Raw genomic sequence first — 17666 nt, 5'->3', positions numbered from 1 at the left:
AAAATCCTAAACTAAAATTAGGGAGAGGAGCAGCCTTTTTGCTTTGGCCAATGGAAGGAAATAGATGTATGTGATGTGACATAGCAGACAACCTTGTAATCTTGATTAGTGGGAGTACCTTCAGAAAAAACACTGCCAGAATCAATACCAGTTTGAAATGATTGTGTGTCTTGCTACATTGCCTTGCTAGTTACATGAATACATGGATGTATCCAAGTATTTAGTCCAGGAACTTGATGTAAGGCAATTAGAACTAATAAAGCTACTAAAATGTAGCTTTTTTTCACTCAAAGGAGCAAATGATAGTCTGTGAGATGAAATGGGCATGGGAGTCAATCATCCTTTCCCTATTGGCCTCTACCTCCTGTCAAACAAAAATCTGGCTAAATAAGTCCTGGACAGTGAGTCATGATATCTAAAATCAAGGCAGAATGTTCAGTATATGTCACAGTTACTAGCTACTCAACAAAAATACAAAGTGGTTTGCTAGCAGGTTCAGCACCTGCTTTGGACACAGTAATTAAAATTATACTTGAGACAATCCCCTTACATGCTTCATCTCCTCTGGAGTAACCGATCTATGGAGGAGAAGTTCCCAGTGTTGCACTTTTTCTCTTGGAACAGCTTTGTTGGCTCTGTGGAATCCAGCTGAGCCACAGGACATTCTTCCTTGTGGGTTTAAATTCTGTTGCTGAAAAAATCACTGTGCCTTCAGTTCAACAAGTTAATTTTACCTGGTGGGTTGAAGTCCAGCTTGATTGCCCTGCATGCAGCAAAGATAGGAATATGTTGCAACATTGGAAGGTGTCTGCAGACACAATTTATTTTTTTACTTAAGGGCTTGTTACAGCACAAAGTAAAGAAGCCTCTAATAAAACTTGTTGGTAAGTTCTATACTTATCATAGTAACTCTGTAGAAAAAGTAACATGGAAAGGTTTTTGTTAGCTGCTGGAGTTTATTTTCAGAAAAAAATGTGAACACTCCCAACTGAAATTCTCTTTAAGAAATTGGAAGCTACAGAGAGCTGAGCTGATGAAACAGTTGTTCATCATTCCAAAACCCTGCACCCTTGCTTAATTCTAATAATAGTTATATATAATCTGCTCTGTGCTTTTTCCCCCTTTATTATAAGAGTTTAACAGCTTCTGAATTTGAAGACTTTTAAAGCAGAATATTTCTGTTAATGAAATAACCTATTAATGATGTCACAAGTTTTAGAAATTATTTCCAAAAATATACTATCCTTTAACAATTAGAAAGGAAAATTATCTACCCTTCAGGAATTAAATTTTTTTAAAAAAAGCCATTTGAAGTTATTGATGCATGAATATAGTTATCAGTGAAGATCAAAAAAGTAATCTGTTCATTGAGCATCCATCATCAATGTGTGTGTAGCTGCACAAGCCCCTTTCCATCCCTATCAGCTGCTGAATGCAGCAATACTTTTTCCATTGTGCTGATGGATGTGGATGCATCTTCTCAGCTCTGACCTCAAACTGAGCAGTAATGCTGCAACACAGTTCTGACATGGATTTCCTGGACAGGTCATTATACTTGACTGCACATCCTACACTGAAATGGGTCTCGAAATGTAATAAAATTGCCTCAACAATAAATAACACATTCTCATTTCAGAACGAATACCTTTGAAAATAAAGTAAAATAATGACATAGTGAATTAGAAAAATGGCCAGCTGGAGCAGGCTGCACAGCAGTGACTCAAGATGGTTATTAACCTGTACTGGTTTTATCTCCTCTTTCCAGTTTCCAGGGTCTGATCATTTTTATCTCCTCTTTCCAGTTTCCAGGCTCTGATCATTCTCCATTATCTCTGTGTCTTGCTGCTACAACTATCAGAGATAGATTTTATCGTGATTAATTTATAAAAATTAAATCTTACAGGGGAAAAAGGTCTGAAGGATGAGGCCTTTGAAATGGGTATATGGCAACTTTCTCTTGTCAGCAAAGGTTACATGTATACCCTGCTTCAGAGGCACCATGAACACTGGGGTTTGATCAAGGAACTGCAGGTGGATGTGACCATGGTATGGTGGACAAAAATTGAGATGAGGATCTTCTGTGTGTCACAGGTCTAAAGAACACAATGATATTCTCAATCTGCTTTCTGTGTTAAGTGGCTGATGCTAATTAGAAAAGTCGAACATTTCCTGTAAAACCAAGGGTTTGATTCAGATTTCTGGCAGAGGGAAGAAGGGTCAAAGTGACTTATTGTAGATCTTCCTTTTTTTTAATATCATGATGCACAGTACTTTACTTCCTCTTTTTTTAAAAGAAAAACATTGCCTGTAACAACACTTTACTTTGTTGGGTTTATTTTTGTTTTTGTTTGTTTGTTTGTTTTTAATCTAATGGATCTGAATTTTGAGGTTTTTTTCTGTTACCTCTGTCTGAGGTCTCACCTTAAATGTCACCAGGGTCTGGCTGATACCTTTCATTGGGTGCTGGGCATACTGCATGCTGGGCATGCTGCAAATGGGTTCAGGGAATAATCTAAGATGCTGGGGGTGTTTGTTTCTTGGCTACTGGATTGTGATTGCCATTCAGCTTGAAACTGAGGAGTTCTCTGCTTTCCTGTTGATTTTTTTTTCATTTAAATATTATGATAAATGCACAGGAAATGCAGATATTTTGATGGAAGCATAATAATTTCATAAACATTCACTGATTCTTCATAGCTGTTAGTTTTAGGAGAGAAGGGTCTGGTGTTTGCATCCCCTGTTGGGAAATATTCTCAGCCCATTCTGACATGGCTGGGAAGGGAGCATGCTAAATGGTTCAAGTGAAATGCAATTTTTTTTTCCTTCCTTTTTCAAGCATCCACTACGATATGTAAGACATAGACAATGGTGATGAAAGATGCTGCTTTAGTCCTTTTCACTTTTGGACGAGTGGCAAGAATGAAATTCCTGTGTGAATGTTTCTCAAGGACATAAGGGATTAATATGTCTTAAAATAGACACCATTAACTTAGAAATGTATTTTCCACATTTGAATAAGAAAAGATAGGGAGGAAATGGTATTTACTTTGTTCTTTCAGCCTGTTTTGTGCATTTTGAGATAGCCTGTTTACAAGACAGTTAAATTCTGTAGAATCTCAAGAACTGTTGCAGTTTTATGTGCTTAAGTAGCCATGCATGGTGCCATTTTATGGGATTATTTTGGATTCTGGTGATTGCATGGCACCACAAACTCCTTTTTGCAGTGGGACCATGAGGCCACCAGGAGTGAGACTTGGGGGGCACACACTGTCTTCCGGAGGGTGCTGGTGAAAGTGGGGCCTGTTTCAGCCACGTGCTTTATGGGACAGGGATCTTTGTGAATTGTCCCCTTCTTTTCCCGAGTCTCCAGCGGCACAGTTCTTCTTTTAGTCCAGTGTGCTGCCAGCTTGGTTGCTAGCTCAGACATTTGCTGCCAAGGTGGTCGGAAGGGCTGAAGTCACCAGCTCTCTGAGTGTGGCGGCGCTGAGCGCACGCAGCGCTCCCTCCCGCTGCCCGGCGGTGACGCCAGCCTTGGAGAGCAGCGAGCATGGCACATTGTTTCTCCTGTGGGCCTGGTTATTTATTTCTGCATTCCCATTCATAATAGCATAATAACAGACTTGAGACAATAAGATAATTACTTCGCTTCTTGGGTGGTTAAAATTAACTGCGCTCATGGTGTATTTATTCGGGAAAAAAATACAAGTTGTTTAGTGATTGCCCAGAAATTCATTATCTGCATAATGTTCTGTTTCTAAATGTGTATGGCATGGCCATTCATCTGTGCCAAGAGCAAGCATGCAGCACTATCTGATGTAATTAGTTTTCCCCTTACATGCCAGGCAGAACATCTGGGCTAATTGTGTGTTGTTGACAAAAGTTGCTGTTCTAATGGGGATCCCTGTTTGTGCACACACATGCTCATTATAGGTACAAACATGCTCATGATTTCAGTTTATCCTTAAGCAAACTGGTAGCTCTTACTGATGAGATGCTCCTGGTGATTTGGGACTGGGGTCACACCGTGTCTCTGCGCAGATTTAGCAACTGTTAGCAGGAGTAAAATGCTCTCAGTTTAAACAGAAAATAAACAAACCTGTAATGCTTCTGCTTCTGTTTTCTTTTTCCAGCCTCCACTGGTCCAGGCAATTTTCAGTGGTGATCCAGAAGAGATACGGATGCTGATCTACAAAACTGAGGATGTCAACGCCTTGGTATGTGACTGGCATGTTGTGCACCATGCTTGTGGCAATGACAGTATTAAAAATGTCCTCAGTAATTAACACATAACAGAATGGAAATGATTGGGAAGTACGAGATTTGGGGCTTCAGTGGTATCCTAAGTAGGAGTCAGTGTAATTGTCTCCAGCAGATGACTTTAAATTTTTTAAGTGTATGGTAATTATTCCAAATGTGCAGGTCAGTCAGGGACATTGTTTCTTCTCTTACTGAGAAAATGAATGAAAACAGCTGAAAATTGCATATTTTTACTCTCTGTAGGGCTTCCTTTTGTGAAAAGTCTTTGCAGATCAGGAGCTGTTATGCATTTGACTCTACTTGAACTAAAGCTCCAGTATAATTCTCAGTAGTGAGAGTAAAGAAGCAGAATCTTGGCCACAATTTGCCCACAAAGGAATTACTGTTTTGCAGATTGACTTGTTCTAGCCAGAATGGTAAGCAGCTGTAAACAAGTAGTAGTTGAGTGCTTTGGTAGTGAAAAAAGAATCTCCCAAGTCAACTTGGTCTTTTTTGCAGAAATTGAGGTGGGTTTTTTCCCCCTCTTTGATTTTAACTTATATCCGTACTGATAGAAACAAGCCCTGCCAGTCCTGGCTACAGTCTGTGGCCTCTCAAAGTGGTGAGAGTATAAAGCAGAAGCAGAATGATAATTTCCAGGTGTTTCCTGGACTTTTGAATCAACCTTCCTTTTCTTCATGTCTTTCTGTGATGTAAAGCCATCAGTTTATGCATTGCTAACTCCAGCAGTTGGTCTGGAATGATCTTGGCACTGCAGCTTTTGCAGGTAGTGGGGTCCAGCTGTGTGGTTCAGAGTTACCAAAAGGAACTAGAGAGGTGATCCTACAGGTCTGGTTGACTGGAGCTCCATCCCAGTTGCTGTCCAGTAGAAGGACAGACATGCTGCTGTTTTAAATCTGACCCAAGACCTTGATGTTAAGCTTTCCTCATGATTATCAGTGCCTGATTGTTTTCCTGCAAGTTCCTAAAAGTGCTTCCTTAAAGAATCATCTCCCTTGAATTTCCTCCTCCTTTTTTTTTTGCTGATGATTTTAAAGAAAAAACCAAACCCAGCCAAACAAAACCCCCTCAGCAAGGTAGATGAACACCACAGTCCCCAAATTTCATCTGTATTTCATGCTGGATTTTCAAAGCAGCATTTTCCGTACAAGATTATCGTGGATTTCTCCAATGTTTTTCGATCTTTTGTCTGCAAGTGTGTTAGTGATGGTTGCTAGGGAGATGCTCTCAGCTGTCAGGTGCAAGATTAGATGAAGAACACGTGTTTTGCAGATGAGTCCCATAATACTTAATAGAAAAAGTCATTGAATGGTTTTGCCCAGAATACTGCTTACAATGCTGAAAATCCACCCAGGAATGCTTTACCTCCTGAGGAGCAAAACTCAAAGCTGTTCTTTGAAGTAATTAGAAAGATATTGGTCAACACAAACTCTGAAGGTTGTGTTCTGAATAGTGACTGCAGGGAAGTGTCAATTGCTTAAAATATCACTGAAGAAAGATGAAAAGATTTCCCCCTCATTGTGCTGTGAGCTGGCAATTTGTATTCCATGCTTCTGTTTCTATTTTAAGGGTGTTTTTAATTACTTCCACATTAGTGTTTGGTTGCTCACATGAGAGGAAACTCTGACACCATTTGGCAGAGATTTGTCCTTTGTTGATCATTTTGGTTGGCTGTGTTAACCCTGGAATAGTTAAAATATGGGTAGGACAGGGATACAAAGTAGAAGTGTGATTTTGCAGCAAGCTTTGGGTATTTCTGAAGTTTAAAACATCAGGGTATTTTAATCTCCATTAAGAGAAGTATTGTAAAGTGCATGGAGCAACAACACAAAATTAGGAATGCATGTGCAGACATCCCAAGAGAAGATTAATCTCAGGAAAGAGTTTGGAGGAAACCAGAAGTTTAGAAGATTACTTGTTTTTGGTCTGGTAAAATAATTAGTAACTTCCCAAGCCAAGGACTTGTTTGTTGATGGAAATGGCTACATTCTGGATACTGCTGTAATTGTGAGTTCTACTTTAAACAAAGTGAAATCTGTTTGGATTACAAGTGTGGTTTTAATTCGTTTTGCCACTGTAGTTGTCACTTTGACCTCTCTAGTCCCTACCTGTGCTTTGGGGGCACGTGATGCCACCTGTGCATCCCGAGGGCATGGACCCTGTTATATATAGCTGCAATGAGCAATTCCCTCCCCCTGGGTACTGAGTACATGCTGTGTCCTTGGGAAGTGTGGTCAGCATTCAGCAGCCTGCTTTCCCAGGACATTTGTGATGTCACTTGGGCAATCCAGACTGCTAGATGAGTTGCAGGTAGACACTTCTACACTTGCTGTCTGGTACATTTCAAAGCAGCTGGGTGATCATGCTATGTGTATGGAGAGGGGGATATTTTGGGGTGCTGTTTTTTCTTAGGGAAGAGTGGGAGAGAATGATCCTCAGAATCTAGGGACAAGTCTGGATCCAGCTGTCACCCCTTCTTATTTGGGATTCATAATACATGAACTGTGCAGCACCTGACATCTGCAAAGTCCAGTTGTTGTGTGCAATGTTATAAACCAAAATCCTCCCTGTGAAATTTCCATTTTTATCTCAGTCTTCCAGTTCAGTTTCTCTTCAAAATATCCAAAGTAAAAAAAAAAGGTCAAAAAACCTTCCAGTATTCTTCTCCTTAAGTGATGTGTTGTTTGCACGTCATTTCATTCTCTCTGTTTTTATTTTTTATCCCCTAATGCTGTGTTTTCTCTTGGATGGAACCCTGTTTCTGGCTGCAGAGTGTCTGCAGAGGAGCAGGCAGCAGCACCAGCAGAGATTGCAGGGCCACACATGCAGGACCATGTATTTAGGGGTGGTTTATTATGAGATAAAGAGGGAAGGAAGGAAGTCATTATGGAGACACATGCATGTGTGCAGTTCATGACTTTTTTCCTCATTATCCTGCTTGGAGAGGCATAGATCTGCAGGACTGCCTTTGTCAGGAGGATTCAGGCTCATTCCAGGCCTTCCCACATGCACACAATTTCTGTATATTCCTGTACTATTGCCAAGCATGTTTTTGGAGATGCTGTGAGTGCTTGAGGGTACAAATAGGCACATATTTAGGGTTGTGAGTCTGAAAGGCTTTGCATGTTTGGGATAGCTGATGAGGGTATCTGGCCTCTAGTAGTGCTGTTTAATATGCTGTTTATTTAACTAGGAAGTGATGGAGAATTTTTTTCTACAGAAATTATGAACAATTCTCCATTATGTAGCAAAATTGAATATAGAATTACACTGATGTTCTCAATGCAAGGTACCTAACATGACTTCTGTTTAGAGGAATTTTTTTTTGCTTAGATTTTTTTTAATACTTTCTAAAGAAAATTTGTGAACTGTGAAGAAGATTCTGCTGGAGAGACTGAGAGTCTAAAATATTCTGGGTTGCATTGCAACAAGGTGGTGGTGTAGTAATGGTTACTATGTTATATATATCTGTGCTGGCGACTCATCTCATCAGTTTGAGGCAGTTAAAGATGTATAGACCGTTGAAGTCTCATGGCAGGGTTTGGCTGTAACTGCATTAATGTCTTCAAAAGCAGCAATATCATCCTGAAATACTTGAATTTTCTAAATCTTTTCCCATCCTGAGTGATGTGTGCTCCCATGCCTTAACACCCCCCATCCAAAGTCAATACTGTGTTTGTAAAAGTGGAGGAGTTGTTCAAGTCTATCTTTTGAGTCTTACATTGAACATCAGTAATCATCAAAATATTTTCATTCTTTAGGATAACAGTTTCTATGGTCTCAGACTGGAATTAGCAATTAATTTATAAAGTTATGCTCTTCTAGCATAAAAGTCACTGTCAGCCTCATGGAAGGCAATTGCTAGATAAGGGGGGAGAAAAAAGATAATTTTTCATGTTCTGAAAGATCAAAGTTTTTGCCTCTTCTGCTTCATGAACACTTTGCAATTTTTTGACTCAGTTCAGAAAAATGTTTATTTCTGAGGCTGAGCTGAAGACTGTGGGATGAGATGTGCTGGAACGAGGATCTGCATTTTCAGATGGGAATTTCTGTTATGATGCAGAAGAAAGTGCACAAAGTATAAGTTATACAGCTTGACTTTTACCTGTGGTGCTCACAGTCAAACACTTTGATTTACTCTGTGAATTACAGGCTTTAATAAAAGAATGTATGAGGAGGAGGAGAAAATCCTTGAAGCAGCAGAGATTTTCTTGGTACACCATCAGCTTTTGGCTCCAAACAGTTGTAAATAGCCCAAGAAATAGGTGCTCATAAGCTTTTAGTCTCTTCAGTAGTTCCTAACAGTTCCTGCTATTCAATTTTTCTGAAGTTAACGTGTTTGAAAAAATTTTTAATGGCTGTGCTATTTAAATGAGGAATACACAGATGTAACAAGTGTAAATGGAGTGAATGAGCTGGAGGTTTGTTTCTGTCATTATTTTGGATGGACTTGATCAGTGGAAGTTATATTCATTAATATGCTTTATTCTGCCACCCAGGCGCATTTTGAAGGTGGTGGGAATCCAAAGGCTTCAGAAACTCTGTGCTGGATTAAACTCCTTCTGTAAACTCCAACTATTCCTGTTAGCTGCTCAGTCAGTTTGGTGACAAAGAAAGGTTACATACATTTATTTTCTGCAGCAGTTGCATTTACATTTTAATAGTAAGTAACTCTGTCCTAAGCATCACCTGATCTGAGCAGTTGCAGTTGATATCAAAATTCAAGTCCATTACCTCCTTTGACATGTAGGCTAAGTTGAGGAGAAAATGTATGTGCCTTTCCTTAATGTTCCTGATAATTTTACATGTGCTGATATAATTCATTCAGCTCACTGTTCTGCTAATCTTCATGTACCCCAGGCTCTGATCCAATAGAGCACTTAAGGACTAGTCTAACTTTAAGCCTGTAGGGCCTTATCCGTGCCACTGTGATCACTTGAACAGTTTAAGCATGTGTTGAGTGTTTTTCTTGCTGAGGCCTTCTGTTCCTGATTGCCTGGCTGTTAGATTCTTAGTTTCTTTTATCTGTATTATTTAAAAAAAAAAAAAGGTGTGCAGATAATTTTTCTGTGAACTAATATAGGCTACTAATGCAGTTAAATAGAATCACAGAATGCTGTGGGTTGGAAGTGACATTAAAGATCATCTCATTCCAAACTCCTGCCATGAGAGACACCTTTCACCTTTCACTGGACCAGGTTGCTCTAAAGCTCCATTCAACCTGGCCCTGGCCCTGAACACTTCCAGGGACAGGGCATCCACAGCTTCTCTGGACAGCCTGTGTCAGTCCCTCAGCACCTGCACAGTAAAGAATTTATTCTCAGTATCTAATCTAAACCTGCCCTCTTTCAGCTTGAAGCCATTTCCCCTTTTCCTATCACCACACTCCCTTGTGAAAAGTCCCTCTCCAGCTCTCTTGTAGGCCCCCTTCAGGTACTGGAAAGAGAGTTTATCTCATCTCAGCATGATTTTCTAGCCATTGTTTATAGCTTATCTACTGTCTCTTGCTGACCTTTTGTTCTTCTGAGAACTGCACTGAAAGCAGGTCTGATTATTTCTCTTAATGCTTTTTGTAATCCTGTTATCATCTCTTCCTCTCACTTACTTTCCTTGCCTTGATAATGTATGTTGAGGTTTGGGGTTCTGCCAAGCCTTTCCTTGAAAGGACAATTTTTATCCCTCTCTCTGTGGGTAGCCTCCAGTGTTCAGATCATTATTGATTCACTTTTGTGCTCCTGTTCCCAGCAGCACAGGACGAGCAGCTGGAGCTGGATGAGTGTTGGGGTGCTGGGTGCTGAGCCAGACAGTGAGGAGCTGTGGCTGTGAGGGGCCAGGGCTCTGAGGGGGACACATGGCTGTGGTGGGACAGACAGGCAGAAGCCTCAGTTCCTCTCTTGGGGTACCACTGCTGTGCACAGTCTGAACAGGAGCTCAGGGATGTTCTCCAGTGAGTTGTTCACTGCCTGCTTGCTTGGCTGCAGATGTGATGTGTGGGTTTTTCCCTGCCAAACTCCTGAAAACGTTGCCTGTTTGCTGATTTGTGCCTGGTTGTGATAAATGGAGAAGTTCTAGGGTTTTTTCCTCTTGGAGAAATGAAGCTTAAATTCAGTTTTGTGAGTAACCCATCTTTCTCTGAAAACTGGATTCACACTCAATATGATAGGGCTTTGTATTGACTTTAAAAACTGAAAGCTTAGAAAGCTTACAGAGTTAGTTGTTCCTGTTACAGAGGAGTAAAATTTTCTGTTTCATGTCCTTTCCTCCCTCAGTTATCAAATTAGCATCAGATTAACAGTTTAATACAGAAAATTGCTTATAATCAACAAAGCAGTGGGTAGCCTTGGTTCCATGATACAGAAAATTGCTTGGCCTTGTATCATTAGCGTTCAACTTCCAAGTGCTCTGCCCTTGCCAAACTTGGCTGTGTTGCACTGACAGGTACAATGGCTATTACAAGTACTGTGTTGTACTAAAGAGAGCTTCATGCATTAATAACAGCAAACTAAGAAAAAACCAAAGCTGGTTCTATTGTTGTGTATCTGTTTGATCAGTCAGTACATTTTTTGCCTTGGGTAGCCTTAGGACAGGGAATATGAAAGCTATGGAAGATCTCTCATACATTTACGTAGCCTGTAGAAGCTGTTCTGTGCTGTTAGGAATGAAGCATATGAGAGTAACTTGTGATACTGGTTCCTGAGTGAGCACTGCTGCATGGACACTGCTTAATATTCCTTTGCTTTGCCTACCATGTGAGAAAGTGAAAGCCTGGAAGAGATCTTCCCCTCTGACCTGTGACAATCAGGGTTTTACGTAACCAGTCTTCTGAGTGTTTCATGTGCATGCCCAATGCCTAAGATCAAAACCCAGTGCAGCAGAATTTGAGGATTACATACATGATGTATGTTTAAAAAAACCATACAAACAAAAAGTAAACTGTTCTGGTGATCAGTGGCTCTGTACTTCTCAGTGATGGAAAACAATTTTCAACATTCCCATGACAAATGCTTCTGCTACACAGACTTGTCCACATTTATAGCATACTTTGAAGATATTCCAAAATAGCTCATGGTTGATGATCGCTTGGGCATGTTGAAAGTGATATTTTTCATGACAATCCCAGAGATCTTTTTCAGGGACAGGATGTAAATATTGGTAGGATTTCTCTGTTGATACTGTTAGCAGGAAGTGCTGAATTTGTTACCAGTTTAAAATATTTAATGCTAGTAGGTTGCATTAAGTTGGATTGCTAAGGCCTCTTAGAACTTATTTTTGTGGTTCAGAAACCAAAACGAAATAACATTTAGGTCTGGAAGTAGCACAATGAGCAGTGTTAGCAGTTCTTGTGATTGTTGTTGCCCATATTGTAATATTTAGCAGTTTCTTTTAAAGGTTCTGGAATCAGCTGAATAAAGCAATAAAATAAAGGGGTTTTGTGAACACTGTATTTATACCCCTTGAAATAATAATAAAAAAGCCCTGTGAATGGACTCCTTAATTTGGAAAATTACAGAAATAAAAAAACCTTGCATGTATTTCAGAAGTTACATATATATAACTTCAGAAGTGATATATATATATATAAATAACTTCAGAATATATATATGTGTGTGTATATATGTATATATGTATCTTAGCAATTCTTATGAGTTTAAAGACAGATTTGACTGGTAATAGTTTATTTATGTTTAAAGGTCAGTCAAGATGTACATGCCCATCTTGGGCTGCTGTGGATATCCAGACTATGGTGTACAAGAACCTTTGCAGACCAAGAAGAATTTGCATCTTGACCTTGTGTGTGGTTCCAAATAATTCTCCTGAGTTATCCTTTTGAAGACTCTGGTGTTGTACTGTTGATGCAAACTGCATTACAAAATCTGATATCCAGAAACATCTTGGATTATGTTGCTGTGATACCTAAGAGTGGAAAATGTTTCTGAAAGAGACCTAAAGATGCTGTCTTTGTTCATTTTAGCTTTGATTTCATCTACCTGTAACAGAATATCAGAGTAAAGGCAATATCTCTGCAAGGTCTAGTGGAAATGAGTGATAAAAATAGAGGATTATTGGGAGTTGAGTTGTTGAACTCTTGAATTTTGTTCTTTCCCTAGGTGAGATTGCATTTCTAATTACAAACAGAAATGCACACAGAAAAAGAAAGATATAGAAATCATTTGCTCTTTTACATCAATGGTGGCACTTATTGACCATGTTTTATAACTGGACAATCTGTGGTTTTGTAGGATGCTGAGAAAAGAACTCCTCTTCACGTTGCATCATTCCTGGGGGATGCAGACATCATTGAGCTTCTCATTTTGTCAGGTAAGGTATAGTCCCTCACTGCTGCTAATTGGTAAATCAGCTAATTTTAAAGCTGCAGCAAAGCATGTATGAGGGATTTTTGGGCATTATTTATTTTTGAGTTTCACAGAGCTGGTTGCATTTCTTGCAAGCTTAGAAAATATATTTAAATTTGGTGATAAAATCATGAAGAGCACCCTGTGACTGAGCAGAATTAATAAACAAAGTAACTTTTAACAACTTATAAAGCCTTCAAACTGACAGTATTTGTGATTCAGAAACTTGCTGAAGTACATATTTGAAATGTGGCTTCATATCCTGGAGTACAATCCAAGAATTCCTATTAAGCAAAAATTATGGAATAAAAGAAAAAAAATATTAATCAGCTTAAATGAATTGTAAGTGCTATTTACATTAGAAGCATGTTTCTTAGAATCAGGAAGTTTATTTGGATATTAGAAACTGTGCAGTAGGAAGTATCTAAACAAAAGAAATAAAAAAAAAATTTCCCAACTGTTGTAGTGACAGAAAACACGATCAAAATATGTCAGAACAAAGCATAAAGCAGTCATCTCTCAAGAAGGGAGCATAATTCGTGGCAAACTCCTGGATGTGCTGGCAAATTTCAAAGCAGCGTTTTTCTAAGCTGGAGAACTGTAAGAGTAAAGCTTATGGGGATTTAAGAATGTGGGACTGAAAGGAACCTTATGGTACAAACTTCTAACCCCTTGCAAGCAACTTTGCTAGGCAGCTGGTTTCACAATTTTTTAGACAGCTTCTTCAAATGAATTCCATATATATTTTTAAAGTTATTTCAGAATTCTCAGCCCTTTGATTACAAGGCACCTTTAATTTCCAGCCTTGAATCCTAGAATAGTTCAGGCTGAAAGATATTTCTAGAGATGACCTGATCCAGCCTCCTGCTCAAAGCACTGAATTTCAAAGTCAGATCAGGCTGTTGATGGGTACATGCAGAGCACACAATTGTATTTCTTTGGCTCACCAATCTAGCAATTTTCTGCCTGGAGAAGGCAGAAAATGAGAACTCAGTTTGCTGTAGCTGTGTTTCCTCTGTTCATTTTGGGGGAGTTGCTTAATTGCTTAATGAGGATAGCTAGCTGACCACACATCATACATCAGCTCTTTCTGTTCTACCCCTGATAGCAGCAGAATGGTTGAAAAGAGCAGTGCTCTGCTGACAGGTTATGCTTGGGGGGGTTTCAATGTGCTAAATGCAAGCATGATTTTCTTCCTTGGGAGGAAGGAGTTAATAAATTTAATCTGTCCATGTGTTCTTGCAGTGTGTGGTGTTTGTCACATACTGCTGTTCCATTGTGGTGTGAGGAGATTGCAGGAGCAATGTGTTTTTTCAAGTTTTGCAAGCATCAGCACAGGCAATATCCTCATAAAGAGAAATGTGAAACAGTTTTGCCCATTTTTCCCAAACATCATTCCCAAAAACGTCCCAGTGAATGTTCCTGATGAGGGAAGAAGGCTTTCTAGAGTTCTCCTGGGACACTTAGTTCTAGCACCTCGCTGCCAAAATGTCATCCATGGCTTATAGGGTTTGTTTGATCAGCAGCATAAAATGTAGTTAATACATCTTGGGGAGTTTTTATATATCCAAGTGAGTGTGAAAAACTTATAATGTGGGCTTTTAAAAATTGGACTTTGTGTCAGTGGGACTGTGCTTGGGTTCAGTCTGCAGGAACTGTGTGGACCTTTCCCCACTAGCTCAGCATGAGTCAAAATTAATTTTGTGTTGTATATTCTACTTGTTCATTGTTCTTTAATATCTGAAGTATCATTACTGATGATGAGCATGAGTATTGTATTCAAGAGCATGTTTGGAGGTTTCTGAGAATTGGAGGAGCAGGTTTATAACTTGTTACAAACACCTCTTTGTGACTGTGCTCTCTCCATGAACCAGGCTGCAAGGACAAGTGCAGCAGCTTCCTTTGCTTCACCTCTCCAGTCAGCAAATGGAAGTAGTGAAAGTGTATGATAAAATATTAATCTGAACATAACATTTTGTTACATAAGCAGAAAAACTTCGTTGTCTGACTTAAAATGCAATGGTTTCTCTCAATGCAATCTCTGTTTTCACAGAGAGAAAGCACACAAACAACTACTGTTGGTGTCAAGCAATATTCTCAGCATGAGCAGAAGCTAGGAGCAGTATCAACACATTTCATTTTGTTCAGGAGAGAAATTAAATTAAATACGCACCTTCTGAGATTTGTGGTCCGTAAACTGATGGTGGCACAAATAAGTGTAGTGTCTAATGAATGAAATTTCTGTCCAGGTGGTTGGAGACAGACCAGGAATGGCTTTCTAGGTAGCCACTGAAATGGACTCTGTTTGGAAGTGGTACAGGAGAGTGCCAGATCCCTCAGCTGGTGTGAGTTACCCTGGCCCATTAAATGTCAGAACCAGAGGGGTTTACACCAGCGCCAAGGTCTGATCCATAGTCAGATGGTTCAAACTGCAGAAGGGTGCTCAGTGGTTTTGTTTTTCCAGGCTACATGAAAGCAGGGAGCTTTGAGTACTTCTTCACCTCCTTCTGTGAGAAATGAGCAAGGTAACCATCTCACAGAAGGAATCTCTGTATAGTGCCACAGTCATGGACGTGCAGGAACAATTGTCTGGGCAAGTACAAGCTGCATTCCCATTTGGGCTGGTTCCTGAGAGCATCATGTTTGAGCTCAGCCCCTTAGCCCTTGTTCCCCACCAAGGCACTTGCCATCTTGGCAATATGACCTTGCTTTACTATTTCAGAAGGCTCTGGGCTTCTTGCCAGAAAGCTGTCCTTACATGTTGGTGGGCCTGTTGCTGTGTCTTACAGGAGAAATCGGAAAGGTGCAGGTAAATAATGACGTTAATAGGTTAAAGAGTACAGTTTTCTTCCTCCATTCACTATCCCTAATATTGGAGATTTAGACTGTGGAATCTAGAGATATGGATTTGGCAGATGTGCTGGATGGGAAAGTGTGCTTTGGTTATGATAAAGAGATGTTAACTTTATTCCTGAAAGCCAGCATCGAGTTGTTTATTTCAGATCTCAAAAGAACAGAGGCAGTTTCAGATTTATTTCATCTTCTGGCAGAAAAATTTGAGAGTGAAAAATGGCAAAGATTACAGAACAGCCATATTAAAGAAAAGTAGAATACAGAAAGTTTCCTCTCTGTTGATTTTATCTGTACCATTATATGTTATGTTCTCTACTTCAGCCTCATAAAGCAAATCCCTACAGCTAAGCCTTTCTGTCAGGCTCTGGAAGAGCATGGTGGAGAAAATGAGGCTAAGAAAAGGCTTTACTCTGAAGAGCTTATTTTTAAAAATGGATCTTTTATAGGATGGGTGGGTGCTGTGGCTATCTGAAAGGATTTTAAGTGAAATTTTTGAAGCAGTTTCTGTTTTCAAGGAAGATTGTGCCATGAATGACCCAATTTACACCAATTTGAGTGGTTTTCAGCCCTCTTTGTCCTTATAGACACACAGATTAATTCATGGAGTATTGTAGGAAGTGCACTGAGATGAGGTTAAGGTACTTGGTCCAGAGTGAAGAGAGGGACATTGAATTTCTGGTTGACTTGGAGGATGTGTTGTGTGATGGTCTTGAGAATTTAAGCTTCTGGGGTTTGTACACCCATTTTAGATGTAGTAGCATGTTCTAGAGCACTTAGTCTTTAAAACTGTATTTCTATGTTACTCTGCTTTCAAAGGGCTGTCACAGGATAGTCCCCCAAGTTCCTGGAGTGCAGAGGACACCTTTGAAAACATGAGCATTGCTTTCCCAGTGCCTCTGCTTGATCATCCTTAAAATAACAGATATTTTCTGTCCCCAAACGAGTGCTTCAGTGCTGGTGAAGTTTTTTCACTGTTGTTAACCATTGCCTGCGAAGAACTGCTGGGAACCTAGAAGCTGAATTTTGGTGAAGGAAGTGGCAGTACAAGAGGAAGTGTTTTGAAACATCTCTTCACAAGATGTGCATCTCAGTAAATGCACAAGAGTGGGTTCTGTAACAGGCAACAGGTGAATTGTGTAGCTCCTGAAAAACAGAAATCACAAACATATTCAACTGATTCACTGCATTAGACACCTAAGAGCAATTTCACTGTTTCACATGAAGAGGCACAAAGAGGTAAAGGAATGGAAAGCAACTGAGAAAGGCTGTTAGTGTGCTGTGCATTATTTTATTTACACTGGTCTTGTTTTCCTTTTACTGTTTTCTTCAGTTGCTTTCTTTGTAACTATTTCAGTTTCTCAAAGAGGAAGTGGATCAGTGAAGGGCATGAATAGCTACTGATGGAGATACTTCTCTAGGTTTTCTCGTCATCTTTGCACTCACCAGTGCTGCTGGAATTGTTAAATACTGAGGAATAATGTTGGTCATGCTTTGCTACTCTGCATATTAGCCTTTCTTATTTGTAATCCTCTGCTTGAAGGAGGTAGTGAATGAGTAGAGATAAAACAAAAGAAACCTTAGTTAAGAACATAAAGCAAAAACCCCAAGGCAAATACAAAACTAATTTCTAAACCCAAAAAGTTTAGAGATTGCTGTCAATCACTAGGAATCCATCTCCAAGACCCCTGCCAGGCCAAACCAGGATAATGGCAGGTGCCTTGAAGTCCTGTCAGCTTCCTGATGGTGAAGAAAGTCAGTGCAGGCAAAGGGCAGGATGCTGATGTGTCAACTGTAAAGGCTTTCTTACAAAGAAAAAAGAAGGCAAAGCTTCCTTCCTTAGACAGATTAACCAGAGAACTCTCTGAAACTGTATCTTTTCCAAAGGGTGTTTTTCCAGAGGGCAGGTTGTGCTACCAGTTACCAGGTTTTGAGGTGAGTTTGGAGGATTGCCTCTAATTGTTGCAGTAGCTATGAAAGTGGAATTGTTTTTCTTGCAGCCAAAAAACTGCATCCTGACTTGTGGAAATATGCAAGAACTTGTTTCTTCTCTGATTATCTAGAATGATTCCCAATAACCACTGTGATTCACAGGCAAGCATCTTAATATTCCTGAGAATGAGCTCTCAGAAAGTACTGGTGATTCAGAGAGTGGGATTTATTAATTACAGCCTTTTGAATGCACTAAAGTTATGGTGCAAAATG

At 39.7% G+C, this 17666-nt stretch overlaps 1 protein-coding gene across 6 annotated transcripts in view; it reads left to right on the top strand.

Moving 5' to 3' along the window:
- Positions 1–17666, top strand: part of ANKRD44 (ankyrin repeat domain 44) — a 131703-nt gene that overhangs the window by 57688 nt on the left and 56349 nt on the right. For all 6 annotated transcript variants that reach the window (XM_030952761.1, XM_030952759.1, XM_030952763.1 and 3 more), the window contains exons 2-3: positions 4131–4214; positions 12498–12576. In XM_030952761.1, the coding sequence (XP_030808621.1) occupies positions 4131–4214; positions 12498–12576 (163 nt within the window). The remainder of the gene's footprint in view (positions 1–4130; positions 4215–12497; positions 12577–17666) is intronic.

This window comes from Camarhynchus parvulus, chromosome 7 (assembly GCF_901933205.1).
Source record: "Camarhynchus parvulus chromosome 7, STF_HiC, whole genome shotgun sequence".
Classification (NCBI taxonomy): Eukaryota; Metazoa; Chordata; class Aves; order Passeriformes; family Thraupidae; genus Camarhynchus; species Camarhynchus parvulus.
This window is presented reverse-complemented; position numbering and strand designations above follow the sequence as displayed.